The 26,960-nt window shown below is 39.0% G+C and overlaps 1 protein-coding gene across 1 annotated transcript; it reads left to right on the top strand.

The window, feature by feature from the left end:
- Positions 1–3,667: 3,667 nt before the first annotated feature.
- On the top strand, positions 3,668–26,677 carry PSKH2 (protein serine kinase H2). Its single transcript, XM_008001011.3, is given in 4 exon segments — positions 3,668–4,153; positions 8,986–9,652; positions 25,093–25,105; positions 25,108–26,677. Coding segments are annotated over 4 exon segments (1,161 nt in total). The 5' UTR covers positions 3,668–3,968; the 3' UTR covers positions 25,404–26,677.
- Positions 26,678–26,960: the final 283 nt, after the last annotated feature.

Raw genomic sequence — 26,960 nt, 5'->3', positions numbered from 1 at the left:
TAATTTCCTGTCGTGCCTGGAGACTTCTTTGAGTCACTACTATAACAAAATGAAATTTGTGTTTTTACTGGACAGTAGAGATTTTTTTCTATCACTTATTACTATTACTAATTTTTTTTGTAGTTTTAAGACAAAATTTATAAAACTTGAAAAAGCTAAATATTCTTTCTTTGGTGCTAAATATAAAGATATGCAAGTTAACATGAATTATTCATTAGTGTAGTGACAGAAAAATACTCCCAGTAATTCAAAAATTATGACTGACTTGTCGGACTTATTCAAGTCCTGTTTTTGTAAGGTGTTGTGATAGTGCAAAATAGTTCGGCAGGGTGGCAGGAAAGTGCTCACCATCCCTGAGTTTCACACAAAACCATCCTACTCAGAGGCTCGTTGTTATTTGTTTACAGGAAGAAAACTGTGAGAGTAGCTTTGCATTGTTGGTTTCACATGTCATGGTGTATGTGAAATTGCCTTAAAAGAGCCCCATGCCAGTTGTCATTATAAACACAGATCCTACACCTTGGGGAAAAGGCAGCTGATAAGCTGTATGCCTTCAAACTGATGTTTAAGGCAGGAGATCACTTTAGAGAAAATTAATCCCAGTAGGGGGGATCTAAAGAGACCTAAAACTTGAAAAGCAACAACATTGAAGCTATTTCAAGCAGAACTAATGTCTAAATGAAGCAAGTTCTTCATTTTACCTGTTAAAAACGAAGGTTCTATCTTTTTAGCTGTAAGGTAAAGGGGGGTATAGTATTGTAGGGCTTCCCGGTGTATCACTTCCTTAGGGTATCCCTAGTTACTTGTTGTGTACTCTTCATGTTACTGGAGTATGATTAAAAACTGATGACAGAATATCATGATTGTATTCTTTTCCATATTTTCCACCAATACTGTTCATGAAAGAAAGAGGTGAGTTTTGTCTAAATGTTAGTCTAAATCTGCAATGATTTTTTGACTTGGCATAGTTCCTTAAATCCATGCAGTGGAATACTCTTTAGGGGTTGGATTATACTTTGTGAAGGATATCTCTCATAAACCAAGCCACTTAATTAAATCGCTGTATGAAATGTAAGTCAGAGAGTTATTCTAGGAAGCTGCTATAGTTTCAGAATCTCAATAGTCCAGGACACATTCTGAATTTAATTCTTCGTGTCCTCCTAATTCTTCTTTTTAAAAACTTTGTGTAGAGTAGAATCTGGCATCAGGTGACGGGAGCTATGTATTACACATTGTTATGAATGTTACAGTTGACTAGTAAGAATTTGTGACTTTTGAGAAATAAATGGCAGTTGAAGTATGACTTTTTTTTTGTTAAAAAGGAGGTCCAATCTAATTACTCTTTATAATAAATACCATGTCACAGGACTATTTCCATTTACTAAGTTGCTTTAAGTGTCACAGGCAGCCACTTCTAAGCACTAAACGCATTGATACAAAAATAAAGCTTCATTTAAAGCTGGCCTTAAGTCTAGAGCTATTTTAACATTTTATTACTTTAATTAAGTTAAATATATAATTTAAAGAACTATGAAGAGTTAATTAATGGGTGAATAGCAAATGGTCCCAAACAATGCTTGCGTGGTCTCCATATAATCAAGCAATTATACACAATAAAGAGAAATACATGCAGGAAAGTCTATGTATTTGGATATTTTTCTATATGTTACTTTATGAATTATTCTTTCTGAGATTAGTCATATTAAAAGGATATACTTATGACCATTTTAACATTTCAGAGCTTAGTGGAAGTCCTTGAAAGTAAAACTTTCAAGTGCACAGGTACTTAAATTTTGTCTCCAGGCAAAGTATTTACATCAACAACACTTCTAGTTAATAGTTGGGGCTTTCCAAAAGAGAACTAATCAGTGGTTCTATTAATGTTTTCATTTTTAAAGGGCTTTAAAATCAGCGACTGTGTTTTCCAATTTCAAGAAACACGGTTTAGGCTTAGTGGGAGGCTTGTGACGAAGCTTTCTCTGCTGTGCGGCCAGCTGCATCCAGAACAGAAGAGGTTTCTGCAGCCTACTATGAAGGCCCTCATTGCTGGAAGAAGGCAGACAGGCAGAGGGACTGTATCTGGTGTCTTCACTGCTGCCCAGGTTTAGGTTTTATAGTAGATGCTTCCTATATACTGTGCGATCCTTATGCAAACAATCCTTACAACAGGCTCTCTGAGGAACGCATTTTGGTTTTTTTCCTGAGTAGTACCTTAACATCTGACTTCAGTTTGTTCCCTTTGTTTCTCTCTTCCATTCTGTTTATACTATTAGGTTGGTGCAAAAGTAATTGCAGCTTTTGCTTTTATTTATTTATTTATTTATTTTTGACATGGAGTCTCGCTCTGTCACCCAGGCTGGAATGCAGTGGTGGGATCTCAACTCACTGCAACCTTTGCCTCCCAGGTTCAAGCAGTTCTCCTGCCTCAACCTCTCAAGTAGCTGGGTCTACAGGCACACACCACCAGGGCCAGCCAGTGTTTGTGTTTTTTGTAGAGATGGAGTTTCACCATGTTGGTCAGGGTGGTCTAGAACTCCTGACCTCAGGTGATCCACCTGCCTCGGCCTCCCAAAGTGCTGGGATTACAGGTGTCAGCCACTATGCCTGGCCTTGCCTTTACTTTTAATGGTAAAAACACAATTACTTTTGCTCCAGTCTAATAGATAGCCTATTCTGCAAATTAGTTCAAAAGCTCGAGACATGTAAGAACGAGTTGTTTACCTGCTTAAAATAAACCTTGTTTCCTTGTTTCTTAGTAGTTGGAAAATTCTGAGGGTTCTTTAGGAAGAAAAGTCCATTATTTGGTAGTTATGCTCTCTTTGCAGGATGAACTAATTTTCCCTCAGCTATATGCAAGCCATATTTTAAATTTTCCATCAAAATATAGCTCTGGGAAAATTCATGACTAATTTATTCATCACAGACATTCCTTGTTAAACCAAACTACAAATTAAATGAAATTAGAAAGGAAATTACACAAATTGAAGTAGCACTGGCCTGGAAATCAGGAAACAGCCTCCAGTTCCAGTTCTACAACTTGTGAGGCATGTGATCTTAATTTGCTTGATCGTGACTGGATTTCATTTCCCACACATCATTTGTGTGTGTGTGTGTGTCTGTGTGTGTGTATATGAATGAATATAATTGACAAATGTCAATGAAATCTAATCAATATAGTGATATAATCAATATACATTTATCAAAATGATAAATATTTATAAGTATAATACTGTGTGTATAATTTATATACACACATTCACATACATGTATAATATATATAAATAATATGAGAATGAAATATATAGAAAATGTAAAGTTACTATATATAATATTTATATACACATATATATGTATACATAGATGTGTGTGTATATATATACACATACAGGTTTTCTCCTTGTATTTGCTTAGGGTGTTCGTCTGGGTTCTAAACATCTATTGTGGCCCTAAGTTTTTCTGTCTTAGATGAATTACCCAGAAGATGGTCACGAGGGCCAGACACAGGCCTTTGTCAACCGTTTAATGCAATAGAAGGCAGTGAAGTTATACTTTACATACTGTAAGCTCTTAGAATTTTAATTGTTCATGTCATCCAAATATGAGCTCAGCGAAAAGTTCTTTAGAGGGATGATATCCTTTATAGAATCGTATAACTGTATATGTTCACTTCCTCAGGTTAGAGATGCAGAAAGTGAAGCCCAGAGACTTAGGCGCAGGCTCTGCCTGCTGGTTGACTTTGCTTTCATCACGTCAGATTACACACACATTACAGACGGTGACCAGCGATGCTCCAGGCATCTCGGTCGTCAGCGGGTATCCTGAGGGCTGTCCGCCTGACCGCGACCCCCCAGTGGGGTTTCTTTCCGAGTGTGCCGCCCCTCGCAGCTGCTCTGGGATAAAGGGCAGAGGAACAGAGCTGGCTGCTTCCCGAGTCCCCGGGTCCTGCGAGCGCCGGTCGTGTTGCGGGTATGGGGTGCGGCGCCAGCAGGAAGGTGGTCCCGGGGCCGCCAGCGCTGGCCTGGGCCAAGCACGAAGGTCAAAGTCAAGCCGGCGTCGGAGGTGCGGGGCCACGGCCCGAGGCGGCGGCCCAGGCGGCGCAGAGGATACAGGTGGCTCGCTTCCGAGCCAAGTTCGACCCCCGGGTCCTTGCCAGGTAAAGCGCCACGTGAGGAACTGGCCTGGGACTGGGCTGACAAAGAAAATTCCCTGGCCAAGACCGCCTCAAGGTTTTCTTCAGCTTGACTCAATTTTGGACAGGGTTCTTTCGGATGATAGACCACTGATCTACCCTTCTCTGCCCTTTTGAGATGTAAATCTTCTACAACCCAAGAGTGTCCTTTTCAAGCACCTGGGAGACATCCCTTTGAAATGTAGTCATCAAGAGAGTTAGGGCCACTGTCTCCCAGTCTCTGTGGGAGGGTAGGAGCCTAACTTCCATAAGGGCCAGGTAGCAAACACAGATCTCATTGACCACCTCTCCCTAACCTTCCCCCATTCTTTTCCACTAGCTCACCCCAGCGCTTAAAAACTTTCTTGCCTTTTCTTTCAAAGGCGTCCATTTCCTTTCCTCTGTTGCAGAAGCCTTGACTCCTATTGCAATAGTCTGGGATAAGCCTTCTTTGCTGTGTTCCGTAAGTGCCCAGTACAATTTATCTTTGACATCTCTGAGCAGGGAGTTCAGAGGATGGGAAAAAAGAGAGCAGGAGCAGCAGCAAACATGGGAAAGAATTCCTGTCTTCAGAGGTGGGGTGTGGTGGTGTGAGAGGACTGCCTGCCAACCTCCAGCATCTGTGGCGGAAGACAGCTTTGCCACCAATATCCTGGGGCTGGGTCCTACCAGACCTGGTGTGTAAAGGATTTTCCACTAAATTCTAAAAATTGGGATTACAGTGAGTGAACTAGAGAGGCACCTTTGAGTCAGCCAGGCTTGAGGTCCAGTTCCATCTCTTCTATAATGTACCATTTCAACTATTCCTTGGCTTTTATCCTTCCTTAGTTTCTGCCTCTGTAAAATGGGAGTATCTATCTCATAAGACTGTTGTGAGCATAATTAAAGTAATACATGCAAATTATGCTGCACAGTGCATGGCGCCAGTCCTCCTGTAGACATTAGTGCAATGCTGATTACTGTCTTCATGAAGTACAAATAAGCCCTCGCTATGTAGAAGATTGCAAGTTGGTTGGCCTCCTCAGAGTGTACCATGTTGGACATGTTGGACATTTTGACCAAGTAAATCACAGAATCCCCTTCTCCTCTGTGTTTGGGGGGACACAATAATGGGTGGCTCAGCTGGCTTCCCAAGGCACTTCTGGTCCTAGAATTGCATGCTCACTTCATCACAGTGCTCTGTCCAGAATCTATGCAGAGCCATTTCCTGGCTCTTTGAGAACTTTTAATACAATCACTCCTGGAGGATTAGTCCAGTGGCTGCTAAGTTTAGAGAAGAATAAGACTGGCTAATATGACTGAACTGAATCTGAGTAGGTACAGGGTCTTGTCAAGACTGACTAGGTTAAATGGCATCTCTGGTCGTTTGTAGTCAGAGAGTTGATGCTAGTCTGGTCTAGTCTTCATCCACCCTCCTCATTCCCAATCCGCGGGTAGACCCAGCCCCATAGAGTGTAAAGGGATCACAGAAGCAGAGGATCTCAGCATTACAAGGGTTTCAGAGACTGTAACTCAAGGCTCATCTTTAACCAATGAGTAGTTGAGTTCCCAAAGGTTAAGTGATGACTTGTCCAAGTTAATGGTAGAATTGGGACTAGAACACAGTCATCTTTCTTCTCCGTTGTGATTCCATCTATAACTTTTGCAGAAAAGAGATGATAGAATTTAAATATGAGTATATTTACTTTCTTGTTGGGAGTTTATTACAATTGTTTCTCTCAAGCAGATTGTGACACTATTATTATTTTCTTGTTTCAAATATTTATGTTCAAAAATTCCCAGTTTGTATAATAGCAACTGAGGTTAAAGTAATATTTCCAATTTACGTAGTCTCTGGAATGATACAAAATAGCCCCACCTACTAAACTGACTTTGAGGCTACTCTTTTAAGAGAGTGGAGGGGTAAAAGTGAAGGAAATGAAAAGACCTTATAGAGGCATTCTTCCCTGCTTGATGTGATCGTTACTTAATGTTTTCAATATATATATGATGATTCAGGAATAATATGTATTCCGTGAATGATTCTTTTGTTCAATGTTTATTGCTACTTCTCTGTGCTAGGCACTTTACAAGGTATAACCACACAAATCATAAAGGTGGTCACCATTCATGGCTGTTGAGGACTCATGAGCAAGGCTGCAGCTGTAAGAATTTGTTATGGGACAAATTGAATAACAATCTGAAGCATTTATTTCCACCACTCTAAATCTTGGCTTAAAGTGTACTGTTTCCTCCAATGCCAAATTACTAGCAATTTTTCAAATATTGGAAATATGAAGCCCCCTTAACAGTATTGAAAAAAGCTTCTTTTATTTGAGCAAAAGAGTGTAGTTCTCAGAAATGGTAGTTTGTTTGATATGATTAATTCTGTGAACAAATGAGTTTGGTGGCAGCTTTGAGGGCATGGCGATAAATTAGCATTTGCAGAGTGCTTTCATCCACAATAGAGGTAATATAAAACTTGGTTGGTCTGCAAAGCAATAGAATTTGAAATGCCTGTGATTATCTTCAAAATCACACTGGGAATGCATGTGAATAAAAAAGCAGAGATGGAAAGGGAAAAGGGGAAAGAATCTATTTAAGATTACTAAATTGCTATCTGTTTTGATAAGGTAATTGGCCAGAAAATTAAGTGCTCTGTGGAGAACAAAGCTGTTTTCTGTAATCTGGTACAGCCAAATGTCATTTTTATTCGATACACACAGGAATATAAAGAACAAACAAGAAGGCAAAGAAAAAAAAAGTTACAGGAAAAATAAGCTCAATAAAAGAAGTAAGATTATTTAAAGATAGTTTAGTATTTGTATTTGAATCTTTAGTATTGAATACGTGGTATAAAAATGTGCCTTCTCCCGGGGTGCTCCCTGAGTACATTCCATTCTCTGTCATCTTTAGCTAGGAGAGGTTTTATTAAAATGAAGTCTGGGCACAGTGGCTCACATCTGCAGTCCCAACACTTTGGGAGGCTGAGGTGGGCAGATCACTTCAGGTCAGGAGTTCGAGACCAGCCTGGCCAACAAGGTGAAACCCCGTCTCTAATCTTAAAAAAATACAAAAATTAGCCAGGCAAGGTGGCATGCACCTGTAATCCCAGCTACTCAGGAGGCTGAGACAGGAGAATCACTTGAACCCAGGAGACAGAGGTTGCAGTGAGCCAAGATCATGCTACTGTACTCCAGCTTGGGTGACAGAGCAAGACTCCATCTCAAAAAAAAAAAAAAGAAAAGAAAAGAAAAAGAAAAAAGAAAAGAAAGGAGACCTGTGTTCTAATCCTGACTCTACAACGATTGGCTAATGTGTTCTTTAAATTTCCTCATCGGTAAAACAAAAAGTTGGGTTAAATACCCAACTTTAATATTCTTTCCAGCTATAAAATAATGATTTTAAGTCTAGCATTTCCTCGACACATCTTAAATATGAGGTACAGGGCTAAATTTGATAGGATTCCTTTTTAATTTTTTTTTAAAATTTTTGAGACAGAGGTATCACTCTGTCACCCAGGCTGGAGTGCAATGGTCTGATCACAGGCCACTGCAACCTCAAATTCCTGGGCTCAAGGGATCCTCCTGCCTCAGTCCCCCGAGTAGCTGGGGCTACAGCTGTGCATCATGATTGGCTAATTTTTAAATTTGTTATAGAGAAGGGTTCTCACTTTGTTGCTCAGGTTGGTCTCAAACATCTAGGCTCAAGCAATCCTGCCATCTCGGCCTCCCAAAGTGCTGGGATTGCACAATGAGTCATCGTGCCTGGCCAGATTCTTAAATTTTAATAGAGGTTTACACAGATAATTAAAGCTTAAGATCCCTAGCATTTGAAATCTGAGCTGATATCCAGGCCTTTTTTTCCTTCAACTTTTATTTTAAGTTCAGGGATACATGTGCAGGATGTGCAGATTTGTTACATAGGTAAACGTGTGTTCTGAGCCTTTTCGTGGGATAATTGGTTTACAGATTATTGACGTACATTCCATGTTAAAATTCTCTTCACTGCCTAGAGATTCCAAGCGCGGGAATGGGGATGGAGGGAGACTGTGAGAAACTACTGGCTGCAAGGTGGCCATAGCACTACTCCCACCAGACTGCTGAAACCTGCTCTTATAATAGCACAGCTGCATTTACTTCTTCCTTAGTAACAGCTACTGTGTACAAGACGAGCCTGGGGCTGAGCTCACAGCCAAGCAACCCAAAGAAACACACTGTTTATTTATTCTCTGTCTCCTGATATGGGATCCTCTGTCTTTTGAGAAATTATAAACAGGAGTAAGCTTCTACTGTATTCTCACCCACTTGATTTGTTTGTTGTTGAAGAATGATAAAAACAAGGGCTAGAGGAAGGAAAGAAATTAGTAGAAGGGGGTCTTAACATTCTTGAAACAGTTTTTGTAAAATGCATTTGAAAGGGCTGGATTTGAATCCCATCCATTCCAACCATAATCTGGGTGGCCTTGAGAACTCATTTAACTTCTTTTTAAGTCTGAATTTCCTTATTTGAAAAAGGGAGATATCATTATATTACTCAGCAGCCTTTTAGTATGGATAAGATTTTTAAAAATTGTTGACATATATTAACTGTATAATAAATGGTAGTTATTGTATTTAAGATTGTCTTTCTACCAACAAATTACCTTTATAGCATTTTCTTCCATTTCGAAACAGGATTTGGGGCAACTTTCAAAAATAATAAGCACAAGTAATAATTAGCAAATAAATCTGATGGGAGGAATAGAAGGATAGAAAAGATGATATAAAGCATGGACTTATGTAATTTTGAGAATCATCACTTCTGGGGATAACACGTTTGTTTTTTCTTCCCAACAGATATGATATCAAAGCTCTTATTGGAACAGGTAATTTCAGCAGGGTTGTCAGGGTAGAGCAGAAGACCACCAAGAAACCTTTTGCAATAAAAGTGATGGAAACCAGAGAGAGAGAAGGTAGAGAATCGTGTGTGTCTGAGCTGAGCGTCCTGCAGCGGGTTAGCCATCGTTACATTGTCCAGCTCATGGAGATCTTTGAGGCTGAGGATCGAGTTTACATGGTAATGGAGCTGGCTACCGGAGGGGAGCTCTTTGATCGACTCATTGCTCAGGGATCCTTTACAGAGCGGGATGCTGTCAGGATCCTCCGGATGGTTGCTGATGGGATTAGGTATTTGCACGCGCTGCGAATAACTCATAGGAACCTAAAGCCCGAAAACCTCTTATACTATCATCCAGGTGCAGAGTCGAAAATTTTAATTACAGATTTTGGTTTGGCACACTCTGGGAACAAAAGCGGTGACTGGACAATGAAGACACTCTGTGGGACCCCAGAGTACATAGCTCCTGAGATTTTGCTAAGGAAGCCTTATACCAGTGCAGTGGACATGTGGGCTCTTGGTGTGATCACATATGTTTTACTTAGCGGATTCCTGCCTTTTGATGATGAAAGTCAGACAAGACTTTACAGGAAGATTCTGAAAGGCAAATATAATTATACAGGAGAGGTAAGAGAGCATTATTTTATTTCTGTGGTGTTGGTTTAGAGTGGGGTTTCTCCACCTTGCCACTTTTGACATTTAAGACTGGATTCTTTATTGGGGTTGTCCTGTGTGCTGTAGGATGTTTAGCAGCATCCCTGGCCTCTACTCTAAATACCAGTAATGCACCTCCCCCAGTTGTGGGATCCCCCAAATGTCTCCAGACATTGTTAAATGTCCAAAATCGCCCCTGACTGAGAGCCATTTGACTCAAGATAGCAAGGGCCTCCATTACTAGCTGCCTGTGGTTAGCACATGACACTGACAATCAAGTAGATAAATGAGTTTCTCTGCAGTATTTTTTCTCCAATCTGTGCAGAGCCGGAGCTGGCTGACTAGACTAATGTGTTCACAGAAGCTCAGCATGATGCTTGGGTGTTTGGCGAGAGATTTTTCTGCCTTAAATCTTGATGATCCAAGCCCTTTTTGTGATGAAGTGTTTTCTCAGCGAAATGTTTAACCTCACAGCTTGTGTAAAATATTTATCCACTGATTAAACTTGAAACTCCCAGTGTTCATGAACGTGTTAACTTTTTGTTGTTTTGGGTAGGGAAGGAAAGTTGCCAATGCTTGTGTGTGGGAAGCCTGACAAAATAGGAAATTCATTTCATGTGCAGCAGATGAGCAAATTTATTTGACTTTTAATTTCTCATAAAGAAAAATATTGATATTTGCTTATACCTACTTAAAATGTAGCATGTATATCTACAGCAACATCTTTAAGCAAAATTAAAGTTAAATAACAAATTTAAATAGAATGTTTTCTACATTCTGACAGACCTTTAGTGCCTTATGGTACATGTATAGGTTTTTGCAAACTCATATAAATTGATAAATGAGAACTAAAATTTACACAAGGAAGTAGGAAAGGATGGGAAAAATTCACAGACAGTGCAATACCATTGATTATTAAAAGTCTGAAAAATGTCCAGCCTCACTAATGACCAAAGAAATGCAAATGAACACAAAAATGTCTTTTTGTCTTTCAAATTCATAAATATAAAACAGAAAACAACTAAATTCTACTCATGGCTGCGAAGGGTACTGAGAGAATAGTTCTCTCACTAAGTACTAGTAGAGGACAAATTGTCACAGGTTTCTTGGAAAGTAGTTTGAAAACATGTATCTAGAACTGTATTAGTCCGTTTTCACACTACTGTAAAAAAATATCCAAGACTGGGTAATTTACATTAAAAAAAGGTTTAGTTGTCTCACAGTTCTGCATGGCTGGGGAGACCTCAGGAAATTTACAATCATGACAGAAGGCAAAGGGGAAGCAAGCTTGGACCTTCTCACATGGCAACAGGAGAGACAAGAGAAGAGGAAAGAGCCCTTTATAAAACCATCAGATCTCGTGAGAACTCACTCACTATCATGAGAATAACATGGGGGAAACTGCCCCATGATCCAATTACCTCCACTTGGTTCCCCTCCTGACACATGGAGACTACAGAGATTACAATTTGAAATGAGATTTGGGTGGGGACACAGAGCCAAACCATATTAAGAACTTTAAAAAACTTACGTATTTTGATCTGATAATTCAACTTGCAAAAATCTAAGTAATCCCAGAGGTAGCAAAAGTTTCACTATAAGAGTACTAACCCGAACTGTATTTACAAAAGTAAAAAATTAAAAAGAGTCCTGAGAGAATGTTTGAATAAATTATGGAACATCCATATGATAGAGTATGAAAGTCCCCAATTTATGCACATTTAAAAATTGTAATGACATTGGAAAATTTTCACAATATACTGCCAAGTGGAATAAAAGCAGAATATAAACTGTGTATACACTATGATCACATTCATGTGGGAAAATGTTTGCATGGGAAAAGGCTAGGAGGAGATACAATAGAATGTTTACAGGGCTTTTCTCCTGGTATGGAGATTTGGATCATTTTTATTTTCTTTATAGCTTGAGTATCTTTGTATTTCTGTTTTTGTTTTGTTTACAAAGAACACACATTTCTGTTTTGGTTTTATCTGCCACTGCATAACAAACCATCCACAAACCTAGTGGCTTAAAACAATCATCACCTTTTTATGACCCATGAACCTGTGGTTGATGAGGTTCAGCTTGTGACTCTTCTGTATCACATGATGTTGGGTGGGACTGCAGTCATCTGGGGGCTTGACTGGGATGGAATATCCATGAGGGTCCCACTCAAATGTCTGGCATCTTGGTGGGGATGGCTGGAATCTGAGTTCAACTAGATCACTGGGACTCCTAGGCCTTTGTCTCTCATTCTCTCTATGCATCTTTGGCTCTCTTTTCCTCCACGGGTTTCTCCGTGTGCTTTCTGCAGCAGGGCAGCCAGATTTTTTACATGACAGCTGAGGGAAGGGGATATTCCAATAGGGAGCTATGGAAGTTGCCAGTCCTCTTCAAGGCTAAACCTGAAAATAGCACAGATCCATGTCTGTGTCATTCTGTGGTTACTGAGTCCTAGGCCAGCCATGATTCAGTGTTGGGGGGAACTACACACAGTGTGATATTGGGGTTATGGTCCATGGAGGCCATATTTGGACTAGATATTATAATTATTTTTTAATGTGAAAGAATAATAAACAACATACAATATTTTCTGTTACAAAGTCCTTTTAATTAGGTTTAATTTTTAATTAGGTTTAATTAGGTTTAATTCAGAGAGTTCCTAAGGTCAGTATCCCCAGAAGCAACTCTGAGAAGAGGATTCACGTGCAAGTGATTTATTGTGGAGAGACTCTAGGGGAGACAGATAGAGGAGTGAGGGGAGCAGGACAAGAAAGGCAAAGAGGCCAAAGCCACAGAGGGTAGGCCTTATTCAGCAGGGGAGATATTAATACTTCTCAGCATTGTCCAGAGGCTAATGGGAGGGTTTTCACACCACACCTATCTGTTGGTCACTGGGGTTGGTAATGGTGGTAAATTCTCAGGCCCTCTGAGGTCAAGGCAAAGTGACTCCATGAGCCCCGGGACAGACTGCTGAAAAAGAGCAGGGGGCTGAGTTTTAGAAGCAAAGCACTTAAAAAGAGGGGTGTGTGCATGCATACAGGAAAGACAGGCCCAGGGTCTAGATGAAGCACTGATAGCATCTCCATAGTGGGAATTGCAAGGCACCCTCTGTTTCTTGAGGAAATGCCTGCCTATAGCCCCAGAGTACTGACAGCATACACCACAGAGGAGTGTGGCTGCTTGTAATAAAGTTCTGGATTTATATTATCTTCATTTTCTTCCCCATGTCTGTCAGGAACTCATGTCCAGCATATTAACATTTCTTTTGACATCACAAGGTGTCTTAGTCAGCGCAGGCTGCCATAATAAAATACCACAGGCTTGGTGGCTTAATTACTTGGAGGCCTCATCTCCAAATATAGCCACACTGGGGGTTAGGGCTCAACAGATAATTTTGAGAGAATAAAATACTCAGTCCATAATACCAAGGAATCATATATTGGTAGACTCAGAAAATATCATCATGTTTTCATTTGTCATCGTATTATTGTATATTTAACATCTATTGCCAATCTAGTAATTGTTAATTGTACTAATTTTATTTAAAACCAGGTGACTACTGTAGGGTAAAGAGAATTTTCCTTCCCCTTCTTCTGAATATAATTTGAATCTATAAGACCTACTGACAATAGGCAGATTAACAGGAGAAAATGTATGCAAATTTATTTCTGTGCACAGGAGCCACACAAAAGATGAGACTTAAAGAAGGGCCAAATGCGTGAAGTTTTTATACTGTACAGAAAGGAATAGAGAAGTGGAGTTTGGAGACAGGTTATGGGAGGGAGAGGGGAGCAAAGGCATGGTGAGCAACGGCTGTCTTGTTTTGCAGATGATGTCTCTCAGGTAGCAGCTCTCAGAAAGAATAGATGGAATCCAGTGGTGACAGTTTCCCTGTTGGAACTTTAATAGTGTCAGATATATCCTATGAGTGAATCTTTCCTAGTTCAGGATAAGGCTGATAAGGGGTCTCAGAGAAATCCTGTTTACATCCACTGTTTACTTTGCTAATGTAGATTTCCTCTACAGATGCAAATCTTTTCCACAAAAGGACGGCCATTGCTGTGTCTGCAGCCCTTCTAAAAAGCCATCTCAAAATATGCCAAAGAAGTATATTTTGGTGGATATATTTTGGTTTCCCATATAATCAAGTCTGGAAGCATAGATGTGGTAGACAGAATAATAGCCCACCAAAGATGTCCATGCCCTAATACCCAGAACCTGTGATTGTTATCTTATGTGGTAAAAGAGAATTTGTAGATGTGATTGAGTTAAAACTCTTGAGATTGGGAGATTATTCTGGATAATCTGGGAGGCCCAATATGGTCACAAGTTTCTTTATAGTACAGAGACAAGTGGGTCAAAGCTAGAGAGAAGAGATATGACTATGGAAACAGGTTGAAGTGATGTGCCTTTGAAGGTGGAGAGAGGGGTCATGAGGTAAGGAATAAGGACAGTCTCTAGGAGCTGGAAAAAGCAAGGAATGCATTTTCCCCTAGAGCCTCTGGAAGGAACACAGCTCTGGTGACAGTTTGATGCTAGCCCATAAGACCCATTTTAGACTTCTGATTTGCAGAACTGTAAAGTAATAATTCACATTTTTAAAAAAGGTTTTCTTTTGCCTATAACTGAAATTCCAGATATGACACATGTATAAATCACTTATTTTTCCCAGAATTCAGGTATAAAAATCAAATTAAATAGGTTGGGCATTGTGGTGCACACCTGTAACCCCAAAACTTTGGGAGGCCAAAGCAGGCGGATTGCTTGAGCTCAGGAGTTCTAGACCTGCCTGGGCAACACGGCAAAACATTATCTCTACAAAAAATACAAAAAGTTAGCCAGGCATAGTGATGTGTGCCTGTAGTCCCAGCTATTCTGGAGACTGAGAGGGGCAGATTGCTTGAGCCTGGGAGGTCTAGGTTGCAGTAAGCTAAGATTGCAACACTGCACTCCAGCCTGGGTGACAGAGTGAAACCCTGTCTCAAATAAATAAATAAATGAAATAAAATAAATTGGATGAAAACTTCCAGAGATTTATGTGGTTTCCTCTTCACCTCTTATGGTGAAGGGGAGTGATGTGTTTAATATAAATACTAAATATTATACTAGTATCTAACAGAGCCATACTCTAGCTCCACCCATATATAAGTAAAAATTAGCCAAAATACTAATGTTTAACTTTTTTGGATTTTGTTTTGAAATATATTCTTTTTCATGAAATCTTCAATGGTCATTCCACTTCTGTCGTTCTTTCCCTTTTCAGAATACCATTTAGAATTACAATTAATTTCATTTGTTCTAATTTAATCTGGTTGCTATAGGTTGTTGCTTTAAGACATTATAAGCTCCTTAAAGGCTGAGATACTGCCATAAGACATCTAAACGGAATAAGCATGGAGAATGCATTCAATTGCAAATAAATTGCTTTTGAAAAGTATTAAAAGTTTCTGATTTATAACTGCATGAGTAAATGTATCTCAAATATAACTGTTTTGAACACAGCCTAGAATTTCTGACTTATAGTTAGGTAGATTATTAGATAATTAACATCTTTAATTGCTGAATGTATTAGATCCATTCTGGAACATGTAGATGGTCTGAAAGGCTACATTTACCCTATTCACTGGGTTTTGCAGGGTAGGCGTGGGCTTTCCCTTTTCTAGTTGCTTTCTGCAATGCTGGGGGAGCAGCCAGGGTAGACAGGTACAGCAGATGGTGGAGAAGGGATGGAAGAGAGCAAAGATTTCCTCCCCAGTGTGCAAGGAAGGCCTTCATTTATCTGCTTGATTGCCAGTGCCATCACAATGGCTCTTGGATGGTGGCAGAGCTCGTGCTTGAGACACTAAGTAAAGGACTCATCATGGAGACCATCTGAAGACATGTTTATGTGGTCCTCACCCCTTCCTTCTGGTCAGGCCTTCCTCGTGCCAGAAATGTTGTTCAGCTCTGGGAATAACCCCATAAAAATTGCTCAGTGTCTCTGCTTTTAGGAGCCTGGTGGTCTTGGCTGAGAGATCAAGTATGATTATGTATCTCTTCTACTACAAGTGCTTTAATACAAGTGGGAACAAAGCCTCAAAGTTCACAGGGGCAATGGAAGAAAATCTATCATTTCTTAGGAAAATTGGGTCAGGGTCCAGGAAAAGGGCCACATTTGTGCTATCTTGGAGGAAGGGTAGGAATTTCTGGAAGGAAGAGATTCCAAATAGACAGAATATATGCAAAAGCATATAAGGGGATACACTGACTAGTAAAATGTAAAAACTTTAGGCCAGGAGCAGTGGCTTATGCCTGTAATCCCAGCACTTTGGGAGGCCGAGGCGAGCAGATCACGAGGTCAAGAGATCGAGACCATCCTGGCCAACATGGTGAAACCTCGTCTCTACTAAAAATACAAAAATTAGCTGGGTGTGATGGCGTGTGCCCGTAATCCTAGCTACTCAGGAAGCTGAGGCAGAAGAATTGCTCCAACCCAGGAGGCGGAGGTTGCAGTAAGCCAAGATTGTGCCACTGCACTCCAGACACTGCACTCCAGCCCGGTGACAGAGTGAGACTCTTTCTCAAAAACACAAAAACAAAAATAAAGACAAACAAACAAAAAACTTTAGAGCTCAGATGCATGCATATGTGAGTGTGTGTGTGTGTGTGTTTGTACATGCATGCATATTGATATAAGTATTTTGAAAAACTATGTAATATAATAAAGAACACAATCTGGGCCAGGCATGGTGGCTCATATTTATAATCCCAGTGCTTTGGGAGGCTGAGGTGAGAGGATTACTTGAGCCCAAGAGTTCAAGGCCAGCCTGGGCAACATAACAAGACCCCATCTCCACAAAAACCATTTTTTTAAAATTAGGTGGGCATGGTGGCATGTGCCTATAGTCCTAGCCACTTGAGAGGCTGAGTCAAGAGGATCATGGCTGCAGCGAGCTATGATCACACCACTGCACTCTAGTCTTCTGGATAACAGAGTGAGACCTTCTCTCTAAACAACAACAACAACACACAAACCAAACAAACAAAAAAAATTCCATGATCTGGAGCAAGACTGGCTGGATTCCGCTGCCAGCTCTGCAATTTACTAACTCTATAACTTTGGACATTAAAAAAATTTTTCTGTATCTCAGTTTCTGCATTTGTGAAATGGTAATCATGGTGGCACCTACCTAACAGGGTTGTTGTGAAGATCAATTGAGCTAATAGATTTAGGTGCTGAGACTATTTTCATATGCTACTATGTACAGAGTTAGTGCTATATATATGTTCGTTATTTTTGTTATTGTTACTATTAACTTGGGAGACTGGGACTGAAAGTTTGAATTTTGCATAAGTAAGTGATTAGTTTTATGGCTTTTTTCTAAAGTACAAACTTAATTTATCAAGTGCACCTTTTAAATCTTGTACATGGAATAGTGAAGAAAGGTTGGTGTTAGAATTTTAATATTAATGATTAATTACAAGAATTCTCATCAATGAGTTGTGAATCATATATTATTGTCTAATTATATTCCACTGTATCACAGTCATGTTTTTTTGGTGAGCAATACACTGATTTTTTAAAATGGAGTCTTAAAACCATATTAGCCAGCTGACAAGGACACACAGTGGTATTAAAAACATTTTTTTCTTTTTTGAGAGACAAGGTCTCACTCTGTCACCCAGCAGGCTGGAGTGCAGTGGCGTGATCATAGCTCACTGCAACCCCACATTCCCTGGGCTCAAGCAATCTTCTCACCTCTGCTTTCAGAGTAGCTGGAACTACAGGTATGTGCCATGCACAGCTCATTTTTTTAAAAAAAATGTTTTGCAGAGATAGGGCCTCATTATATTGCCCAGGCTGGTCCTGAACTCTTGATCTCAAGTGATCCTTCTGCCTTGACCTCCTGAGTTGCTGGGATTACAGATGTGAACCACAGTACCTGGCCTAAAAACATATATATGTATATATATTTTAAAATCCCAGATGGATATTGATAGAAAATTGTCCCTATCTACTTAGGTTCACCTATGATTCTCACACTGTTAGGAAAAACTTTTGCTGATATTCTCTTTTAGAAGTAACATGTCTGATTGATTAAGCTCATTTTCACCAGCCATGATCCCAATTTTGTTCTGTCTCCTTTTCTCCACTAATTTCTCTTATTCTCTTGTTCTCCATTCAGGTTATTAAGTAGGAAAAAAGGAAACAAAAGCAGAACCTTCAGTATTTTCATTCTCTTTCCATCATGACTAGAATTCTTGGAATGAATACTGTACCATATTTCAGATAGGTCTGCTAAGCCTTAATTCCTGTAATTTGTTTCCCATTCCTATGATTTAGTTCCTAAGTACTTATGCTCACCAAAAAATGTGGTGCTTAACGGTTTTTAATGATATTTTTACTTTAAAAGTTATTTTATAGAAAATAATTTTAGTGGTTTTAAATCTTACAAAAATAAATTCATTTTCTGCTCTATCACTTTCTTCATCTCTTCTCTGACTTGCCTTAAACTGAATGGATATAAACCTTCATCTCTTAAACTCAATCACAGACAATAACGTTTCTAGGAAGGGAAATGATGGTGGTGCATTTTGTTTTGACTGTGTAGATTTCACCTTGCATTAGTGATTAGAGTATAAACGTAACTATGCTGTCTGCTTCCTTGATTAGGTTGCATCTTGACCTTGGTATCATCAGTGGAATTCACAGAGTTCAGAGGAAAGGAGCTATTTGAGTAAAGTTTCCAGAAACTGACTTAATATTAATACTATGTTTATATTATATTTTATTAGTTTTATACTGCAAGAACTAGTTATAAATAATAAACACATTATTTTATATGTTTATACTACAAGCACTAGTTATGAATAATAAATGTATATTATGCTTAGAAGAATGAGTCATCTGTTGATTTGAGATTCAAAGGCCAATTTTTAAAAAAATTATTTTGGCCACTCTTGTGTTGTTTTTTCTTTGGAGAAAATGGAACACCCCTCTTGTTAACTTCTGGTGCTTTGAAAAATAGTAGGTGCTCAAAAAACTTCAACTGTCCCCAATTTTACTTAAATTTAGTGTTTTCCTTGTGAGTAAAGAAATGGAAGCATTCCTTCTCTCAAAGCAGAACCCCTTCACACAAAAATATCCTCTTTATGAACCTAGTGTAAGGTTAATTTACTTTCCATTTTAAAATTAAATGGCACCTATGACTTGTGGGTATGTATTCACTCTTCCCAGAGTTTACAAATGCCCCAGCAGACAGAGCATTCTGACATAATTAGTCAACGCTTTTTCTTTCTGCAGTTTCATTTTTGGCAAGATAAAGCATTAAAAATCTGCTTTGTAGATTGAGAAATAAAGAAATAAAAATATTAAATATCTATGACAAAAATGATGTATGGAATCTTCTGCTCCCTGAGAGGTGGAAGAATAATTTTTGCCATGTCTACTACGAACACAGTCATGCAGAGTAATCAGTTTGGGGCATATTTACATAACATTTATTTGCAAAGCCTTGAGTTAAATTCTACAAAGACCATACACTAATGTTCAAAGAAGGAAGGAAAATTCATCAGAAAGTTGTCACGAGTAGAAATTTTTAATAAAATTTAGGATTTTTGTGGAGATAAATGTGACAATGAGTACTTCTAGTGCAAGGAATTGAAGGATAGCTTATTTTTTTTTTTAATAGAGATATTTGTAGCTTTTAAAAAATTATTTAATGAAATCCACTGATAAGTACCTTATACTTCAAGAGCTCTATATTTAGCAAATCGCAACATTAATTGCAATCTTAAATTCAAAGGTTTGCATCTAGAATTTTAGGGACTGGGTCTATGTTGTGTGTTGTGTATGTGTGTATAGTGTTTAGCTTTTTAATAATTTTTGTTTCTTTGTATTTTGAGACAGGGTCTTGCTCTGTCACCCAGGCTGGTTACTGTGGTATGATCACAGTTCACTGCAGCCTCAACCTCCTGGGCTTAAGTGACCCTGCCACCTCAGCCTCCAGAGAAGCTGGGACTACAGGTGCGCGTCACCACGCTAAGCTAATTTTTGTATTTATTGTAGAGACAGTGTCTCAGTGTGTTACCCAGGTTGGTCTTGAACTCTTGGGCTCAAGTGGTCCTTCTGCCTCGGCCTTCCAAAATGCTGGGATTTCTGGCACGAGCCACCACTCCTGGTCCTAATAAGTATTTTTAATAATGATTCTTTGTGGGCATTTATGCAAAGGAACTGAGAAATATTAAAGCGTTGACTAGTTGTAGGACTGTTAGTCATTTTTAAACCAGTTACCTGGTTAGCTTTTGGATATTTACCAATCTTTTGCACAAGATATTAAATTAGCCCTACTAATTTGTGTTCATAAAAAAGAAGAGAATGAAAATATTGATCTTGAATGTATGACTCTTGTCTCCTTGAAGAGGAGCCACCAATCTCCATGGGATTCCTGGGACTTATGGTGAGGAGGAGAGATAGGGGAACTATAGTATACAAAGTGATGGGTGATCCCTAGATAAAGAGAAACCTGAACAGAACATTTAATTTAGAAACTGATGCAGAAAACTGGAGAGGGAAGGGTCTGACTACCGGACCACAGAAGGCAACTGAAAGGAAGAAGAGGGCAGAATAGGAGGGAGTTGGAGAACAGAGTCAGCGAGTGGCAAGTTGGGGAGATGGGTTGGAGAGTCACCACTGAGAGGAAGTTAGAGAAATCGTGCTGGAGAAGAGTCCAGCAAGGTCCTCGCCAGGGCAGGTCAGGCTGTGTTGTGTGACGAGAGCCAGATTCTTTGAAAGGGCCTGGATGTGGGCAAGCAGCAGAGGAAAATTGTTCATCAAAAAACTGGAAAGCAGTAAACTACAATCATTTTTTACTTCTCTGAAGGTGAGAGTCAAGATATGTAGAGCATGTAAGATACCATCCCTCTGAATTCCTTTGAATCCTTTAAAGCTAATAAGTAGTGCAGTTGCTGGTATAAGTTTCAGTTTTGTGCCTTTTTTGGGTTACTGTTGTTTTACACGGTGAAGCCAATCTCTATTGGAAAAGACAGAAAAATAAGCAAAGAATCAGATGAAGAAAATAGAAAGGGGGAAAAAAAGGCCTGAAATGTCCACAAATGTTACAATTTACTTGCAACTAAATTAATTTAATGATCTTGGGATAAAATAAAGTTCTCCTTTTCTTTGTAACATGGTTCATCACCTCTTAACACATAACTTTTTTTTGAGGGTGCACATTTATCATGCTATCGCGAGTGGAACTGGTTTGAGAATTATTGGATAATTTTCATATTCCAGTTCTCTAAGTTCAGTTAGTTAATCTGTCCACAAAAGAACTGAGGAAGGAGTTAAGGTGTAAGGATTTAATACAAACAAGAACAACAGTAACAATATTTACAGGTTGAAAATCATTTTTCACATCCTTGGTCTAATTTGGTCCTAATGACAATCTCGTGAAGGAGATATGATGATCCCCATTTTTCTAACAAGGAAACTGAGACCCTGAGGTGGCAGAGCTGTGTGTAGTCAGACAGCCTGTCTAGTCCAGATCCACTGACCTCATGCTTTTTCCACAGTAAGATGGGTTAGCAGTGGGGCTTGGGGCTGTGTCTACCTGAGACTGTCGAGAAACTCCAAACAAAGGGGAATTTTGAAGCAAAGAGTGGGGATGGCCAAATTTGGGAGGAGAAATTATAAGGAAAGCTTATTGGACATCAAGCGAATGGGAAAGCTGGTGAAAAGACTAAATGATGTTGTCAGGTGACAGCTGGTCCATGGTGAATATTCGATTCAAGCTATGGTTTCGTAGTTGTTTTTGGTTATATAGCACTATTAGTTAAACATTTGGGGGCGTTCACACTCCATTTTTATTCATTAATAGATGTGTACATGTATGTATATTAGTCTATTTTATACTTTACTAAACAGACAAAAATAAATTTTAGATTAATAAAAGAAAAATAAAATAGTTCATTTTCTTTCCGTAGCTGCCCTTTTCTAATATGAAATGTGAAGTTGACTCCTAGATACTCTCCAGTTGTTCTTTATGGCTCAGGAATTCTGCAATTTATAACTCATGTTTGAATAATAAGCTTTGGCTGAAGAACTTTTTTTCCAGTTACTTTATTTTCTGCAACTGCATTTTAATGTACAATCATTTGGGGTCATCTTAACAAGCTCTCCATAAACCTTGCTGCACATATTTTATATTCTTTCAGAAAGATTCTGTTGCTTGTCTTAAAATGTTCCAGAGGAGCCATCTAATTTAACCTTCATTTAAATAGTCTTGAGCTCAGATAAATGTGTCTGGATTCAGGGCCAAATAGATGTCTAGCCAGAACCAGAGGGCGTGGCATTGTGAGTGTCAGCCACTGATGTGCTTTTTCTAGACTTGCAGAGGTTATATTTTATTTTTCCTGTGTTTGAGTATTTATCAGATATGCTCATTTATTTTTATGACTTTTATTTCTGGGATAAATATTTCTCATGTCTCATTTACCTAAATACTCTGAAGGAAAAAAAAAGAAGAGTTCTTTTACTGGTTTCTTATTCAAATTCTGGATTAACGTTGGGGGCAGTGGTTCATGCCTGTAATCCTAACACTTTGGGCAGCCGAGGCGGGCGGATCATCTGAAGTTAGGAGTTTGAGAACAGCCTGGCTGACGTGGTGAAACCCTGTTTCCACAAAAATACAAAAATTAGCTGGGCTTGGTGGCACATGCCTGTAATCCCAACTACTTGGAAGAGTGAGGCACGAGAATCGCCTGAACCCGGGAGGTGGAGGTTGCAGTGAGCCAAGATCGTGCCGCTGCACTCCAGCCTGGGCGACACAGTGAGATACCATCTCAAAAACAAACAAACAAACAAATTCTGAGTTAAGTTGGCGTGGGTGGGGGTAGGAGTGGGCCTGTAGTCACAGTTACTTGGGAAACTGAGGCAGGAGGATGGCTTGAGACCAGGAGTTCAAGTCCAGCCTGGGCAATATAGCAAGACCCCATCTCTAAAAAAACAAACAAAATAACAAAAAACAAAACCTAGAGTTAATAGGGTGCGCAGAGATTGGAGAGTGTGGTGTCTATGTATGGACTCTGATTTATCCTTACACAAGGGCAAAGACAATACATGGAAGGATTCCCTTGTCTTTCCTTGGAAACACCATCTTTTAAAAACACTCATCAACTAGAAAGTGTATTTGAGATACAGCAAACGTATGGGCAATTTTCTCAATGTTTCTTTTTTTGTAGAGGACAAAGGATACTAAACTGCTGTGTTTTCCAGGTATGTGGTATGTGCTGGTAGTGTCAACCTAAAGGATAAGGCTGAGCCACAAAATATAATTTTTAAGAGCTTGTGTGATCAGGCCAAAGTGAGGACAGCTGCTCTGGAAAACGTCCTAACTTCTGTGGGGCGTGTGCTGTTAGGTCTGGGCTGATACAAAGTTGTTTGAGAGGAATTAACGCTGGTTTACAGAAATAACATTGATTAGTGATTGGCTATGTTGTTGAACTGCAGGGTATGAGTGATGGTGTCCAACCTATGGCACTTTATGGCTACTTGGTGTTAGTCAGTGTAGAGCCCACATAGCAAGTGGCTTCAAGAGGTAATTATTTAGCTCAAGAGGAGAATGAGAAGTGAAGGCTGTTATATTTCAGTGCCTTTCTTGGCCTGATAATTTAAAGGGGCTTGCATTCCTCAGATTAAATGTTGCTTTTCTTTCTCAGCAGATAATGCAGAAAGCAAATTTGAGTATAAAGCAACAGTCTTCTTATCCCCATGCTCACAAATGCCACAATGAAGTGCTGCTATTGTACTTAAAGTATGTGCAATTGCTGTAAACACGGCCACAATAAATCCCTGAAATAGGAACTACTTAGCTGTGCATATTGTACTGTGTCATTGCTGTTACATGTCGAATCTATTTGTAGTCAAATCTATTTTAATCTATTTATTACATGTTGAATCTATTTGTTCCCAGCTGACTGGGAACAGTGAGGGCCCAGTGTGTTTGAGGAAGTGCAGTTCACTTCATTCCCTCCTTTCCTTCCTTCTTCTTCCTTCCTTCCTTCCTTCCTTCCTTCCTTCCTTCCCTCCCCTCTCTCCTTCCCTCCCTCCCTCCCTCCCTCCTTCCTTCCTTCCTTCCCTCCCTCCCTCCCTCCCTCCCTCCTTCCTTCCTTCCTTCCTTCCTTCCTTCCTTCCTTCCTTCCTTCCTTCCTTCCCTCCCTCTCTTTTTCTTTCTTTTCCTTACTTCCTCTTTCCTTCCTTCCTTCCTTCCTTCCTTCCTTCCTTCCTTCCTTCCTTCCTTTCTTTCTTTCTTTCTTTCTTTCTTTCTTTCTTTCTTTTCTTCTTTCTTTCTTTCTTTCTTTCTTTCTTTCTTTTCTTTCTTTCTTTCTTTCTCTTTCTCTTTCTTTCTCTTTCTCTCTCTCTCTCTCTTTCTTTCTTTCTTTCTTTCTTTCTTTCTTTCTTTCTTTCTTCTTCTTCTTTCGTTTCTTTCGTTTCTTTCTTTTCTCTCTTTCCCTCTCTCTGCCTCTCCCCTCCCCTCCCCTCTTCTCTTCTCTTCTCTTCTCTTCTCTTCTCTTCTCTTCTCTTCTCTTCTCTTCTCTTCTCTTCTCTTCTCTTCTCTCTCCTCTCTCTCTCTCCCTCTCTCCTTCTCCTCTTTCTTTCTTTTGAGAGACAAGGTCTTACTCTGTCCTCCAGGCGGGAGTGTGGTGGTGCCATCATAGCTCACTGCAGCCCCACCTCAGCTTCCTGAGTAGTTGGGATTACAAACATGTGCCAGTGTGCCTGGCTAATTTTTACATTTTCTGTAGAGATGGGGTCTTGCTGTGTTGCCCAGGCTGGTCTCAAGCTCCTGGACTCAAAAGATCCTTCTTCCTCAGCCTCCCAAAGTGCTGGGATTACAGACGTGAGCCACTGTGCCTGGCTCAGAGCAAGCTTTCAAAGGGAGGGGAAAGCTGATGATTTCTCAATCCATTCCACTTTCCCCTTCTACTCCTTCTCATTCTTGAAGTCACAGGAACTCTGTGAGATGACCACAATGTTGCACACATTGACGTGATGTTGACATAGTTCATAAAAGACAGCTGCTTTGCCTTGTCCAACTCCTGTAAGTGCAGTATGGGAACTCATATTGATAACAACAGCACAATGGACAGATTTCTGAGAAGATTTTCTCACTCATTGGACAGAGTTTGGAAGAGAATTTCTGTGTTTGTGTTTGTCTTTTTCTTCTGTGAAAGTTTTTTCTTTTCCTCCCTCAAAAGTGGTTCTTTAGTTCCTCTATGTATGTAATGACACAGTATTAAAATTGCTTATTTGAAAAAGTTTTTTTGGATTTGATTGGCATTAATCTATGTAATTAAGAATAGGGTTCTTTGTGTTTGTGTATATTTCTATTTTGTTGATTTTATTCTAACTTATTTATTTTTGTTCTCAGCCTTGGCCAAGCATTTCCACTTGGCAAAGGACTTTATAGACAAACTACTGATTTTGGAGGCTGGTCATCGCATGTCAGCTGGCCAGGCCTTGGACCATCCCTGGGTGATCAATATGGCTGCAGAGTCTTCCATGAAGAATCTCCAGAGGGCCATTTCCCGAAACCTCATGCAGAGGGCCTCTCCCGACTCTCAGAGTCCTGGATCTGCACAGTCTTCTAAGTCACATTATTCTCACAAATCCAGGCATATGTGGAGCAAGAGAAACTTAAGGATAGAAGAATTGCCACTGTGTATGTCTGCACTTTTGTAAGCAGATGACCTCTAAAACCATTTTGGCCTATTTTAGTACCATTTCATCATGATTAGGGAACCCTCAAGTTCCAAGGACATGGGACTCCGTGGTATTGTTGGATACTGTTGACCTTGACTTTTGACATTTTCTTGTTCTATAATTTTTCCTATATCTATATACATTTTCCCAAAATATACTGCTGCAAACGATTAATAGTTTAGTAAATACTAGTTATGTTTAGATAACTGGAAACAATAAATAGATGAGAAAAACTTTAAAGTATTTAATGGATTAAATAAAAGATAATACTATAGGAATAAGGGATTGTATGTGAGCATGGTGAATCAGAGATATAGCAGGAATAGTTAGATATGGGAACATATGTCTTTATCCTGAAATCACTGATTTTTACCTAAGCCCCAGTATACAGTGTTAACTAGGTAACACTCAAGGTAGTTATAAATGGCTGTTAATTTCATATTTAGTGTGCAAATATTTATGAAAAATTATTAACTATGGGGCCTATAAAGAACTATAAGATATTTCAATCTCTCAGAAACTTTTAGTCTAATTGGGGCATTACTCATGGGAAAAAGTGGAGATTTTTAAGAATCATAAAATAGTGATTTTTTTTCTAGTATTAGCATTCACCAACCACCAGTGTTTAGAAACAAAAATATATATGATCATCTTGCTTCTTATCACTACTGTCAACCCTTTTTAGTATGTACTGGTTTCTTCTAGAATTATTTTATCAAATATCTTGATGACTTTAAACACTCACCATGAAATAATTATAGGTAATGCAATAAAGAGGTAAGTTTCAGAACTTAGTTCTCTAGGCAAGTCACATATGGCCTGATCTCTTATACAATAAATTTTTGTAAAATGATATAAAGATTGAAATATTATTAATTATAATTAATTAATCTAATTAAAAATCTGTGAGTCACTCATATGTGTGGGTAAACATAGTAAATAAATGATTGATTGATATTGCTTATTTTATTAAGTAAAATCATAAAATGCCAGAACGACATTTATTGTAACCTTAAAATCGGTCTCAATTTTTTCATTTTATTTTTCTCTTTTAGGCTATATAGATGGAACAGCTATATATCTGATATATAGATATGAATATGTAATTAGTGATGCAACTAGTTTATTTTTAAGTTGTAATGCTGTATCACATGATATATGACAGTCCTGGATTAATTCCTTTAATATAGAAAGACACAAATTTATTAAATAATAGAAAAATGGGCAAATATTTTACCAGGTGGTTTGTAAACATATAGATGGCTAATAAGTACATTACAAATGCTTAGTTTCATTTGTAATTTACAAAATGAAAATTAAAATGACAAAGAAAACAAAAACTTAAAAGGCAAATAATTTGTTTACCTGTTAGATCAAAACAATTTAAAACTTGGATAATACATATGGTGGAAGGTTGCAGGCAAGCAGATACTCCCATGCCCTGCAGAGAGAGAGGAGTGCAATTTGGTACCACCCCATGGCATTGGGGGACAGTTTGGTAGTAATATCTACTCACATTAAAAATACATTGATCTT

The sequence above is a fragment of the Chlorocebus sabaeus genome, chromosome 8 (assembly GCF_047675955.1).
Source record: "Chlorocebus sabaeus isolate Y175 chromosome 8, mChlSab1.0.hap1, whole genome shotgun sequence".
Classification (NCBI taxonomy): Eukaryota; Metazoa; Chordata; class Mammalia; order Primates; family Cercopithecidae; genus Chlorocebus; species Chlorocebus sabaeus.
This window is presented reverse-complemented; position numbering and strand designations above follow the sequence as displayed.